Raw genomic sequence first — 14,483 nt, forward strand, 5'->3', positions numbered from 1 at the left:
TCTATAGGATAGGGGCCACCACACTGAAGGCTCTTCCCCTGGTGGACTCCAATCGGACGATAGGTCTATGTGGAACCACCAGGAGCATGCCCTCGGATGACCTCAGTGACCGGGCAGGTTGATAGGGGAGAAGGTCTTTTTCTGCACTTTCCCCAACTCTACAATATACTCCTTTTCAGTGCGGCAATCAGAATTGTACACAGCGTTCCAAGTGTGATCACACTATAGATTTGTATAAGGCAGGGGCGGGTAGCACATGACCCACAGGCCAAATATGTCCCGCCCCCTCACACTGCTGCAAAATTTCCCACCACAATTCAATTCCAAACAGCTGATTTTTCTTTAACAAGTTGTAGTTTGTTGCTGAATTTAGTGGCATAGCAGCAAACAAGGGAAAAATAAGGACCTTTTTTTTTTTTTTGCTGCCCCACTAATTTTTGGTGGTAAATTCAGTGGCTGGGGCATGCCCCCAGTGGACAATTGGCTTCTGGATAAATTGCCCACCTCTGGTATAAGGGCAGTGTGATAATGGCAGTTTTATTTTCAATTCCTCTTCAAATTATGCCCAACATAATATTTGCCCTTTTCACAACAGCTGCACCCTGGGTCAACATTTTTATTGAGCTGTCCACCACAATTCCAACATCTCTTTCTTGGTCAGTCACTGCCAACTCGGCTCATATCCCATCATATCTTCAGCATGTACATGAAGGTGGGATTTTTTTGCCTCAACATGCATCACTTCATACTTGCTTACATTGAACCGTGTTTGCCATTTTCATGCTCATTCTTCCAGTTTGGAGAGACCCTTTTGGACTTCTCCACAATGCTTTTTTAATGTTCCCCACCCTAGATAATTGGGTGTCATAAGCAAACTTGGCTACTTTACTGTTCACTCCTAATTTTAGATCATTTATGAACAAATTATATTTATACATCCTATTCCCATGCAGCTATTACATAAAATGGCTTGCAATGCCAGAAAGATCAGTCCCAAATCCAGGGCACATGTATTGTAGAGACAATCCTGGGAGCTTAGCTAGGTGCAAGGTGCCCTTTCCCATGGTCCTCCTTGGTGTCATATCCCACTAAGATACATCTGAGGCTGGGCAGAGAAAGATGGAGCAAGATTTTTAGGGCTCACTGCAGAATTGCAAAGGGCCTGATGATAATGGAGCCTTGTGTGCAAATAGCTTGTCTTTCCCTGTCTTGCTCTGCCCTTAATTGGAGTGGTTTACCCTGCAGGTGTGCCAGACATTTTTTTGCCTCTGTCTCACTTTATTTTAACTTGTTTTTGTCCCTTAGGTCTGTGCCCACAGGAGACTTTACTTGCATTGCATGCTTAGTCTTGTCACCAAAGTCTCTTTCTTGTTCTCATTATAGGTGACACGACTGGTGTATGCAACCATCCAGAAACACCAACAACAGGTGGGTAACACAGCCCCTGGAATAACCTTTAAGCAATATCAGCACATGCTTAGGGCACCAAGGGAAGGGGGGGGGCACCACAGAGTATCGGTACCATAGCTGTAGCCATCTAATTTTAAGGAATTCCAGATTCACAGAAAGCGCCTAGCGACATATTCTTACAGTGGCAATTTTTTAGTATTTGTGCTTTATTTTATTACACCCAATCAACCAGCTTTAGACTCGATGTGTCCCACAACGTCATCTGACATCTGACATAACTCTTTGACTCAGCATTTACCTAGAGTTCAATATGTTTGATTGTCTTACCAAGTTTATATTTAATATAGTTGTCTGTTCTGGCGGTTTGAAGAAAACCGACTTTTTAATGTCTTATTTCACCTTCAGTACTTATTGAGTCTTAATGTCTTGCTGGCTAAGCAATGGAAGGGCCAAGGGGGCACCATTATTGGGCTGTGTTTAGGGCATCAGCTGGCCTTAATCCTGCCCTGGAGTAACGAATGATGACACGCACACAAGGTTGGCCTAAGACATTTTCTACCAGAGGCAAAGGACAAGATGGTGCCCCTGCCCATTCGATGAACAGTTGAGTCTTACTTCAACGTTGCTGATGGGGCAGCATCCTCCACTGCATCTGAAGCCATCAGGCTAGGTTTGGGGGTACAGAACCAGTCTTGTGGCATACACAGCACTATCTTCCAACTAAGGGGAATTGCTGGTAGGCTCTAGAGGAATGGCCTACTCTTTCTGTCAGATCCCACTCTTTTCCCATCTGTTGGGCTGGGGAAACCACACACAATGTCTTCCCATTTCAAGATGGCTACATCCAGTGGCAAAGTGCCAGAGGAATCCAATTTTCAAACTGGTCAATGAACAAATGACTTTTATCTTACTCATATGCAGATTATTATATTATTATTATTTTGCAATACATCAGTAGAGGGCTTACCTACGAGCCCCCTCATGTGTTCACCAACATGTGAGGAGGTCACGGAGTTGTGCCTGACCCCTACTCATTATTTAGGTTCTCATTTGATTGATTTTTCCTACCATTCTTTTGTCTCTAGTCAAAGGCTATACCGCTGTAGCTGTTGTCAAGAAGGCCAACGCGGGCATCACCTGGAACAATCTGAAAGGAAAGAAGTCCTGCCACACTGGCGTTGATAGAACTGCTGGCTGGAATATCCCCATGGGCTTGCTTTACAAAAAGAATAACAGTACTTGTGACTTTGGTGAGTGGCCGTTTGTTTGTTTGTTTTGTACATTACTGTCTCACCCTTCTTTCAAGGATCCCAGGGCAAAACACATATATCCTCTTTTATCTATTCTGTGAGCTTGATTAGGGTAAGATAATGTTTGGATCAAAACTGCCTAGGGTGCTTCTATGCAGATCACCCCTTGTACTACCAATCAGAAGTCATTGTACAGCTCTTCCATCTTTCCCTCCTCAATGGCTTTTTGTGGTAAGAAAAAAGACGGAAGCAGCAGTGGGAATACCTAGGAGGGTTACAAATGGAAGACAACACGATCTGTGGCCCCCATAAAATTCGGTGTGTGAAGCAGTTCAATTGCACAACAGAACCCTTGTCTGGAAGCACCTATGCTTGAAAAGGGAACAATACATTCAAAGTCAATATACAGACAGGGTAGAATAATATTCAGCCTGGGCGTCTCCTCTTTGTCTTTTGGGCAAAGGAAGAAGTTAATGAGCATATGTGAAATTCATTTAAGCTGTGATGTTGTACACACTTACCTGGGAGTATGTCCCACTGAACTCAGTCAGGTTTGCTTCTGAGTAGACATATTTAGGCTTGCAGTGTAAGACCTTACTTATGAGCTACTCAGCAACTTCACATGGGCTGTTTGTGTGTGTGGTGGTCAAATTAGGACCATAGCATTAAGGGGTGGTGGATTAAACTCACCCCCACTGTTTTCTTGATATAAATTGGCCCCTGGAGCTATTTGTCCTGCAAGTGAAACATTCAGGTACCTATGAGATTGTCCTCGTGGGGCAAATAGCAACTGCAGGGTGGATCTAATCAGTCTAATTAACTTCAGCGCCTTGGATAGCCTCTTTAGAGTTCTGTCCGGTTCTGACTGAAACCTGGAATGGATTCACAGCCTCACTGAGATTGGAGCCACCAGCCTCTACTTTGTCAGACTGTTTGTATTATCCACTCTGATGGGGAATGGATGTCGAAGGCCTCAAGCAGAAATCTATTCCTATGTCCTGCTACAGGACAATTTTAACTGGAGGGTGCCAGGGATTCAATCTGTGATCTTCTGTTTGCAAAACAGAGGCTCTTCCACTGAGCTATGGTCCCGTTTGAAACCACATATATTCACAATCAAGATAGCTGAAAATTATCATTATCATCCTTTCTTTTGGTGCATGCTTTACACAAGAGTGGGGGGCTGTGACCTACATTAGAAGCAGAAGATGGTAGTTATTCTGGATCGGTTAATCCAAAGTAAAAGGACATGCCGCCTCTCAACTCTAGAGAGTAGAGGAATTGTATAGTATAGATGGCAGCAGTGAAGAAGTGGAGGTATTTCCTCCCCACTAGCTTGTGCACCACCCTTCTTGCTCTTATCTTCATGCTCTCAGGCCCTGCCACTGTCAATCCATGAGGCCCTATGCACGCAACCCAGGAGATGCGTCTCTTGTGATGTTTGGCCAGGATGGAGCATTGGGGTGTTGCCATTCCAGTTTGCTAACTCATATGACTGTGTATGTTTTTATCACTGCCTCTTGGAGAACACCAATCAATTGGTGATGTTACTTTGCATTGTGTTTGTAACCCAGATGGTTGATAAACCATTTTGAAAAGACAATATTTCTAGTAGATACCTTTCTACTGAGCTTGCTTGCTTGTCGACACTAGATATTTGGGTTTGGGAGCAAATATCTTTCCAAATATCTTTTTGTGTGTAAATATTGACCATTCAAAATGGCTGTTCTCTGCTCCCACCTCAGGCAAATTCTTCAGCGAAGGCTGCGCACCAGGATCACCAGCTGATTCTCCACTTTGCAAGCTGTGCAAGGGCAGTGGTGGTGAAGGTAGCATCTCTGACAGATACAAGTGCAAACCAAACAGCCATGAGATCTACTATGGCTACAATGGTGCTTTCCGGTAGGTAGCTTTGGTTTTAAAAATAAACTAATCTGTGGGATATCATGGAGAAATGAAAAACAACACCATTTATCACACCCCCTCCATATATCCCTTTGCAGTTCAAATTCCCTTGTTGAGGATATTAAACACCATGTGCAGCTCTCAATGGGAGCCTGCAGCAGCAGATCTAAATGTCATACAGTCATTGTAGTCAAAGGGCACCCAAAGGCAACTTGACCAGTCCATGTAGTGCCAGCTGAGAGAATAGGTGCACCTGAGAGAGACCCTCAGAGCAATTACCTCCAGGTGACTCATGGAAGTGAGTCAATCAACATGTAAAAGACCAACCTCCCCCCACATAGCAAAACAATCAGAGCTGGGGGAAGTTCTTGACACCCACCCACCCAAATAATTGTGAACCAAAACCATTCCCCAAGGCTTCCCAAGGGAAATTTTATAGGTCTGCATCTCCAATATATTATCTCTATCTATCCACCCTTTATCCTTCCCCTACAGCAGTTTTTTAATTTTTTTTTTTAGCAAAATTGTTAAAAACATTTTCAAGAATCCCCAGTATTCAGAATCCTGTGCATAATATTAGCCTCACCAGTAATGTTTAATTTCTAAACTGACAAATCCCAGGCCCAAAGTTGATGTAGAATTCTCCCCTCCTCTGATCTTTTGATATGAGCAATCTGGTTGCAATCATTTGCCAGAGACTATGCACATGAGCAAAGGAACTTAATAATGATGATGATTATATCATTTGTTCCAGGACAATGTCTTGACACTCTTGCAAATCCTGTTTCAAATGTAGTGCCTACCCCACCTAGTGGTTTTTAAATAATATGCACCCCATTTCTAGTAACCATAGTAGTCTTTTCTTTCCACATTGCTATTAAAACATATGTTTAGGCTGGCATTTGGAAAGCAGTCGCCAGCATATTGCAGTAATATCAACAATATAGAATTGAACAGAAGCTGTTCATACCTCTCATTAAGTTAAAATAGTGACCTGGTTCACATGATATGACAAACCACATTAGATCGTCATACTTGTTTTGTTTTTGTTTTCTTAACTTTCTGGGACACTTGCATAAATTCATAGTAACTACAACATTTATTTGCAATAACTACTGCACTTTAGCAATTTTGTGCAAATCTCCCTGAAAGTTTTTTAAAGTTACATTTGTGCAAATTCCTGTAATAGTAAAAGAAAAGAAAAGAAAACGTTAAATTGGCGCAAATCTCCCTGAATATGAAAAAAAAAAAAATCTACAAAAATTAATGCAGTACTGGAATAGGCTGCCTAGGTTGTGCCCCAAAGGGCTGTGAGGATACTTGTCAGGAGCAGGCAGAATGACTAAGGGAAAAATAAGCCATGGCAAGCCGCAGAACACCTGATTATCTGTTGTGAGTAAAATAATAATAATAATAATAATAATAATAATAATAATAATATATTTATTACCCGCCTCTCCCTTTGGATCGAGGTGGGGGACAACATTAGTACAACAAATCAACACATCTTTAAAAAGTCTTGGTATCACATTCATCTGGGTAGGACTGCTAGAAAATGCTAGTCTTTAAAGCTGTCTTAAATTCAGAGAGATAGTCAAGTTGACGAATCTCCTCTGGCAGGCCATTCCACAGTCTGGGGGCAACAGAACCAAAGGTCCTCTGGGTAACAGTTGTCAGCCTAGTTTTGGCTGACTGAAGTAAGTTCTCCCCAGAGGACCTGAGTGTGCAGGGTGGATTGTATGGGAGAAGGCAATCCTGCAGGTAACCTGGACCCAAACCATGTAGGCCTTTAAAGATAATAACCAACACTTCATACTTCGCCCGGAAACTAATTGGCAGCCAGTGGAGTGATTTTAATGGGTTAGCAATTGAACAACCCACCCATTGGGACTTATTTTCAGTGTGGTTTATCATGATGTATGAACCAGCCCATTATCTCTGAATCATGCAAGTTACAAGAATATTTCTGTCTTTTACCTCTCTTTACACATTTTGAATCAATTTCAACATAACTAAAATACTTGAAGGAAAAGAAGGAACCTAAAGTCTCACAGAGAGCAGGAACTAGCTGGTGCTGCACAACTAATCTTTTTTTTTTTTTTTTGTATTGTCCAGGTGTTTGATCGAAGTAGGAGATGTAGCCTTCGTTAAAGATTCCATTGTTACAGACAACACAGAAGGTATGTTACGTTATCTGTGTATTTAATTAATATAGTGCTGAGGAGAATACTGTCTAAAATGAGACATTGGTGAAACAATAGAAGATTGAGAGGGAAATCTCGGCAGGGAAGCATGATGAGGTTGCTTCAGTGGTAGACTTAGTTACTTAGGCTTAGTTACAGGCTGAACTACAGATCACAGGAACATGCATTTGTATGTATTTGTTTCACTGTCAGGGCTCTGGATAGCCAAAGAAATCCAGTCTCAACATACCCAGGCACCCAGCCTCCATCAAAAATTGAGCCCAGCACCACAGATCCCTTTAACTGTTGTTATTGTCTGGTTGAGGGTTGCTGGGAAATAGCAGGCTGAAAATCACTGTTAGAAGTTTTGGGGTTCATCGTCTATCTATCAGTTGAGGCTGGTGGTTCCAATTTTGGTGAGGCTGTGAATCCACTCTGGGTTTTAGTTAGAAGCAGACAGAACTCTAAAGGAGCTATCCAAGATTAGCTAATTTCAGCACCTTAGAGTTCTGGTTGGTTCTGACTAAAACCATAGCCCCACTGAAATTGGAGTCACTACCCTCTACTGCTACCTATCTGTTTGATTTATACCTTGCCTTTCCACCAAGAAAATTGCACTGAAGTCTACTCTATTACAAAGGACCATAAAGCAAAAGAACTGTGATTTAAAAGAAAGCTGAGCCAGAAAGCAGAAATGAAAACACAAATGACAATTGAATGGGCATGTCATGCCAGTAGATTTTATACTTGGCTGTAATGTCAGCTAGCTTCTACAGGATGCTCAGTTCGGCTAGCTGCCAAGCTGAGGAGGAAATGACAGCACACCAAACTACACAGAATGTAGCAACGTTCCCAGCCACCCCTCCATTTTCCAGGGCAGCGAGAATTCCCACCAACCACAAAGTGGTATGCTGATGATGCCCCCTGCACCAGCCAGAACCCTGAGTAATCATGTGGTGCACGGCCCATGGAGCTTGTGATGTCAGGGATGGCGCCAGCAGGCATAGTCCTACTCCCTCTTCTGCTATTAATGCTCACGTGGAGAATACAATGATTTCTTATTCTCATGAAAAGCCTTATAAATGTATATGTTCTTTTTTGTAGGGGCCAACAAACCTGCTTGGGTAGGCAGTTATCAGACTAGTGATTTTGAGCTGCTGCATCCCAACGGTGAGCGTTGTCCAGTTTCTGAATTCCAAAGATGCGGTCTGGCCACAGTTCCCACCCATGGAGTAGTAACACGTCCTGAGAAAGCAGTTATTGTCCGGAACGTGGTGCTCGAACAGCAGGTGAGATCAAAACTAGGGATGTTCCAGATCATGCTACGTTAAACTGATTTTGAAAAGCAGTCTAAATTATTTTTTTAAAATATGTATTTGGCATGGAGGGGGGACCCGTCAGCACAAGTACCTAAAGTAATCTAACTACAACAAACTTCTTGGCAAAAATGGCACACAAAAGCAAACAAGGGAAGAGTTGGGATAGTTAAATAATTAAGAAACAGTCACTGAAAAAAGTCAGTAATGAAACCATTGTCATAGCAGTGGAATGGTATGTGGCCACTGTGATCTTTTTACAAAGAGGCAGATAAATATTGCTGATAGCTAACTGAATCCTACTTTTGTTCGTTTATTGCAGAGGTCGTTTGGAAATACCGGATCACGAAATGATGAAATGCAGATGTTCCAATCTCAATCCAAAGATTGTTTGTTCAAAGATGGCACCCAGTGCTTAGCTGTTCCAAAAGAAAACACCTACAAGACCTATCTTGGTCAGGAATACTTGGATTCTGTTGATGGACTCAAGAAGTGCTCACCTTCAGGTACCAATTACATACAGAAATGACTGGCAGTAGTAAGCTTCATAGGCATAAATCCAGTCTAGACCTGATTCTCTTACTGTGTAAAGCAAACAGTTATTCTTCTACTTCTATTTCCTTCTCCATCTTCATTTAAAGTGTGTTTTAAATGATGGGCACAGGATAAGTATCAAAGACCAATACCTATGACCTGTTTGGGGTGCACGGGCATTGAGATTTTACAGCATTTGTAAGTTGCTTTATAAATTGAATTTTGGCTTGGCAATTCATCTTGTGAATCTCAACTACGTGTGCTCCATTGCATACTATAACAATTTTGCAAAGTGGGAGCTGAGGGGAAATCCTGGCACATATTTGGAACGTTCCTATCACCATTTAAGTGCCTTCAGATATATGCAATGTAAAATAAGAACTATAACAAAATATTCTGGATTGTCTTGATAGGCTCATCAATAATATATGTTATGCATAAAGAGTTGTGACAAAGGAGGAATTGGGTATTGTCCAAATGGGGAAAGTATGACAAGAGGTGGGAGGCATGAGGCACTGAAAAGGTCTTTGAGAGTGCAAAATACTTCAGAATACTTCCATAGTGCAGCCTTTTCCAATCTAGTGCCCTCCAGATGTGCTGATTACAGCTCCCATCTTCCCTAGCCACCATGGCCATGATAGCTGGGGTAATGGGAGTCGTAGTTCCACACATCTTGAGGGCACCAGTTTGGGAAAACTGCCATAGAGGGAGATCACAACATGTTGTGTTCCTCACTGCACCAATATGACATGCCCATTTCAAGTCCATTTTCCTCTTCATTCGCTGTCCCCTGTTTTTTATGAATGGAATTTGTCCAGGGAAGCCATTAGCCCTTTTCATATAGGGCCTGTTCAGACAACATGCTAAGCCATGGTTAGGCCGCTAACTCTTTTGCAGCAAATGCTCCAATGCAAATTTCCTTGGGATAAAATGGTTTTTAGGGCATTTTCTTATCTTACGGAACATTGGTAGAATTTATTTATTTTGGTCCATTGATCCTCAACACTTTGTTTGTTTGTTTTTCCATGACAGAACTCCTTAAGGCCTGCACGTTCACCCATGATGACAGCAACGTCTTGCAATAAAACAAAAAAACTTGGATATTTCATTCTTTCTTGTCTGAACTTGGGGATCTGTCCAACTTATTCTTTTCTCCATAACACCAGAACAAAATGTTCAAGCTTTTTCCACATATGGCTTTGTAACTCCTTGGAGTCTCTAGCACAACATAAATAAAGTAACACAACTTAATCCTTCATGTTTTCTATGATGACTGATTACTTTGCCTTCATTTATTAGCATTTTTGCAAACTTCACATTCTACCAAGGCTGAATAAAGTTGGTGGGATCCAAAGACCCAAGGGCTTAGATGCACCCAAAGGCTTGGGCATACCTAGTACAACTTCTTAACTTTTTTTCTTTCTCAGTAGCAGACTCCATGAGATATCATAAACTGCTTTTGAAATTCCCCTTGGTTTCAAAACAAATTAGCCATGTGTCTAAGCCATGGGGTGGGCGTTGTTTAAGAAATATGTGTCTAAAGCTTCCTTGGCTTGTGCATCACTAGTTGCACAGTTGTTTGAATTCAAGATCATGGGGGTAGTAGCCAATGTTAGTTGACTTAGAGTAGACCCATTGAAATGAATGGGGCTTAAGTCAGGCTAACTTGTGGAAGCAAAAGGTGGGGCCTGTGTGTCCAGGGGCTGAGATCTGGGGCTCGCCGCTCTGACCATGTTACTCCGCTTCTGAAATCTCTTCATTGGCTTCCAATTCACTTCAGAATCCAATATAAACTTCTCCTGTTAACCTTCAAAGCTTTTCACGGTCTAGCTCCTTCCTATCTCTCCTCTCTCATCTCACACTATTGCCCCGCTCGTGCTCTTCGCTCCTCTGATGCCATGTTTCTCGCCTGCCCAAGGGCCTCTACTTCCCTTGCTCGGCTCCGTCCATTTTCTTCTGCTGCCCCTTACGCCTGGAACGCTCTTCCAGAACATTTGAGAACTACAAGTTCAATCGCAGCTTTTAAAGCTCAACTAAAAACTTTTCTTTTTCCTAAAGCTTTTAAAACTTGATGTTGTGCAGACTTTACTGTTAGTTTTACCCTACCCTGTGCCTGCTTACCCTACCCTGTGCCTGTTTGCATTCTCTTCCCCTCCTTATTGTTTAACTATGATTTTATTAGATTGTAAGCCTATGCGGCAGAGTCTTGCTATTTACTGTTTTACTCTGTACAGCACCATGTACATTGATGGTGCTATATAAATAAATACTAATACTAATACTAATAATAATAATAATAATAATAAGATCACAGGTGAAAGGGCAGGGCCCATGCATTCAGGATATAATAATAATAATAATAATAATAATAATAATAATAATAATAATAATAATAATACCCACCTCTCCCTCTGGATCGAGGTGGGGAACAACACTAATACTCAGTCTTCCCCAACCTGGGCCACAGCTAGACCTAAGGTTTATCCTGGGATCATCCAGGGTTCACCCCTGCCTGAGCACTGGATCCCCTGTGTGTCACCTAGATGAACAGGTTTGACCCCTGGACGATCCAGGGATAAACCTTAGGTCTAGCTCCGGCCCTGGTGCCCTTTCAGGAGGGCCGCAGATCTGGGTGCACTATGTCATCTAAGGTGTATGAGTTTACAATGCCCACACACGCTACCAGGTCACTTTTACAAATTCATACTCCAACTGTGCCACAAGATTAAAGCAAGAACTACAAGTGCATTACTCAAACAGGCAACCCCAGCAGACCCAGCAAGCCAAGCCATAACATCTGAAGACTAAGGGGAGGCTTGTAGGAACATAGGAAGCTGCTTTGTCCAAGTTCATCTATCCTGCTGTTGTCTATTCTGATTGACAGTAGCTCTTCAGGGTCTCAGCCCTGGTCAGCCCCACCCAGTGTTCCTTGCATCTGCTGCCAGGAGCCAAAAGCTGTGAGAGAGCACAGCAGCAGCAGCAAGCCTCACCTTGCAAGAGACTCTAACAGCCTGATTGCCCACTTTGTTGTATTTTAAATATATTGTAATCTGCCTCCTCAAGCCCTTTGATTAGAAGACAGGGTATAAACATGCCAAATAAATCATATTTATTTCATCCATTTCTAGTCTGCACTTCTGCCAAGGCACCTAAGGTGGTTTACAACTTTTAATTACTGAAACAAGCACCCATTAGGATCCCAAGGCGTGTAAGGCTTTATAGGTTAAAACTAGAGCTGTGCTCCACTTCGCTTAGGGTCATAGAAGCGGCATCGGAGCGGCCTGATTCGCATTGTATTGGCCGAAAATACTATAACTTTTTTTTTTTTTTAAAAAAAAGATAGATCCCTGAAACTTACTGTGCGTAGACATTGATGATTGGGGATCATTTGTGTCGATTTTCAGAAGTTTTCATTACGCGGTTTGCTTGCTATTAATTTTTTTAGAATGGGTAAAACGGGACGAGAGGAAAAGGGGAGGGGAGGGGAGAGAAGCTATGCAGCCAGCCCAGTCCAGCTTAACACCTTGGTGGGGAAACCAGCCCAGAGAGCAAGTCATGAAGCAAAGGTCAATGAAAGAAAGTACAATAGACCGTTCTTTCGTTCAACCCAGCAGCCAGGAAGCAGGAGGAAGAAAGTGTTGAGTTGGAATATAAAAACACCCACTGGAGAAAAGGCATGCCCCTCTCTTTCGTCATCCATACCGCCCCCTGAAAACACGCCCACAGAACATTGAATTGAAAACAATGGATGAAAATACATGTTGAGGGTAGCGCATTGTCCTTTTGATTTACCGGAAGAACCAGACTTTCCCCGCCCCAAAAAACAGCGCTGGGGGGCGGGAAAGCAAGGCCAGGGCAGGACATGGACAATGTCATCTGAGTCCTTTGCAAACAACCCACATCAGCGGTGGGCTATAACACTGGTGTGATGGGGTTTTGTCTGGATTGAGCCTCAGTTTATTGTTATAAATATGATATGTTTTAAACTGCCAACCGCCGCTGCTGAGGCCATCAGAGGGAAAGGAAGCAACAGCCAGACACCTCACCATCCTGCCTGGATCCAGCTACAGCTGAGAGTCCCCTCCTGCTACCAACTGTCACTACTGAGGCCTTCAGAGGGAAAGGAAGCAGCAGTCAGGCATCCCTCCATCATGCCTGGTTCTGGTATGAGGCCAGGTAGCAGGAGAGAGGTAATGAGGGAGTTTCCTGAAAATTTAAAAGAAGGGTTGGTAAAGAAATTAAAAGATGAGAAAGTATTTAAAATAGGAGATTGGATGGAGAAGATGGGAACTAAGGAAGAAATAAAAGAAAAATTAAAAGGGGGAAATATATCATGATTCAATTGTATCCAAATGGAACAATGGACCAAAAAATGGCTAAAGAGTAATAGAGATTGCAGAAAGAACACTAAATTTGAGGACTTGATTTTACAAAAAGAGAAAGAAAAAGAAGAAAATAAATCGATAAAAGGATTAATGAGTGAAATATATAAGATATTATTGGAAATGGAAACTCAAGAAGATTCTGTTAGGATGGTAGGAGAAGCAGATTTGAAGGAGAAAATAGAGCAACAGGACTGGGGGAGGATATGGAAACAAAGAGTGTTGAAAAATATCTCTGTAAGGATAAAAGAAAATTATTATAAGATAATATGGAGGTGGTATCTAACTCCAATAAAATTAAACTTAACAAATAAAGAGAACGATACTTTGTTGGAGAGGATGTCAGGAGAAAGGAAAGTATATACATATGTGGTGGAATTGTGAACATGTACAAAAATTATGGACAATGGTGTATAAAGAGATAAATGAAATAATTGGAACGGATTTAGAAGAAACGCCAAGTGTAGCATTGTTATCAATGTATGGAAATCTTAAATGTAACCAGATGGAAAAAGAATTAATAACGAACCTGTTAACAGCTGCAAGGTTAATGATATCCAGAAACTGGAAGGTTCAAGATTATGATATAGAAGATTGGTATAAAGAAATATGGGATATTGCTATAAATGATAAATTAACATGTAATATTAGATTTAGAAGGGGAATAACAAACAATGATTTTGTAGAGATATGGAAATTGTTCCTAGAACATGTATTGTCAAAAGGGAGAGGAAGGACACCTCCAGAAGAATCAATGCAATTTTGGAAAGTAGAATAAGATCCCGAGCGGGGGCACTTATTAATGTGAGTTAGCTTAAGAAGTAGAATGTATAGCTAAGAAATGTAGAGGAATGTTATTGTTATGTATGTATATGATTTATTATGTGTTGTTAAATAAAAAAAGAAAACGGAACAAGGAGAAAAAAAAGACGAAGGAAGCAGGTGCTAAATCTGCTCCCCACCCCCACCTCCCTCCCAATCTACTTTCCTTTTCTGTCATTTTTTTTAGGGTAAGCCTCTGGGCAGAGACGGTCTTAAGAAATATTTTTGTAAGCCACCTTGAGATCCTTTTTTGGCTAAATGGCAGGATAAAAGTGCTATAATAAATAAAACAAATGAACTGGTTTTATTATATACTGTATACTGGCTTGGAAAAATATTACAGGCTTTCGAAAGGCTGCTAATACATTTAATAAATAAATAAAAAGAAAAGGAAATGTTCTTTTTTTGTTTTCCTCTTCCTGTCACCCAGTGCTTTGTGTGACATCCAGTCTGATAAATATTTCTGGAGAACCCGAAAGCTTGCTCACTATTATGAGGCATTCTGACTGCTCCGAATACAAGCATTGCTGGCTGTGATTTTGGACAAATTGTAGCTTCATGTTCAAGAATCCGCTTGTGTTCTAATGCCCAATTTCAGGTAAACAACACATGGTCCTAAATTTCTCATTTCATGCTCTTTGGGCCAGAGTGTTTATATCTGTTCCCCAACCTGGTGCCCTC

General features: G+C 41.6%; 1 protein-coding gene across 1 annotated transcript in view; it reads left to right on the forward strand.

Moving 5' to 3' along the window:
* Positions 1 to 9,854, forward strand: part of TF (transferrin) — a 34,890-nt gene extending 25,036 nt beyond the window's left edge. The window contains exons 11-17 of the mRNA XM_063132299.1: positions 1,384 to 1,428; positions 2,496 to 2,660; positions 4,406 to 4,562; positions 6,681 to 6,745; positions 7,853 to 8,037; positions 8,387 to 8,570; positions 9,631 to 9,854. Coding sequence (XP_062988369.1) covers positions 1,384 to 1,428; positions 2,496 to 2,660; positions 4,406 to 4,562; positions 6,681 to 6,745; positions 7,853 to 8,037; positions 8,387 to 8,570; positions 9,631 to 9,683 — 854 coding nt within the window. The 3' untranslated portion in view covers positions 9,684 to 9,854. The remainder of the gene's footprint in view (positions 1 to 1,383; positions 1,429 to 2,495; positions 2,661 to 4,405; positions 4,563 to 6,680; positions 6,746 to 7,852; positions 8,038 to 8,386; positions 8,571 to 9,630) is intronic.
* The last annotated feature ends 4,629 nt before the right edge of the window (positions 9,855 to 14,483 follow it).

This window comes from Elgaria multicarinata, chromosome 8 (genome assembly GCF_023053635.1).
Source record: "Elgaria multicarinata webbii isolate HBS135686 ecotype San Diego chromosome 8, rElgMul1.1.pri, whole genome shotgun sequence".
Classification (NCBI taxonomy): Eukaryota; Metazoa; Chordata; class Lepidosauria; order Squamata; family Anguidae; genus Elgaria; species Elgaria multicarinata.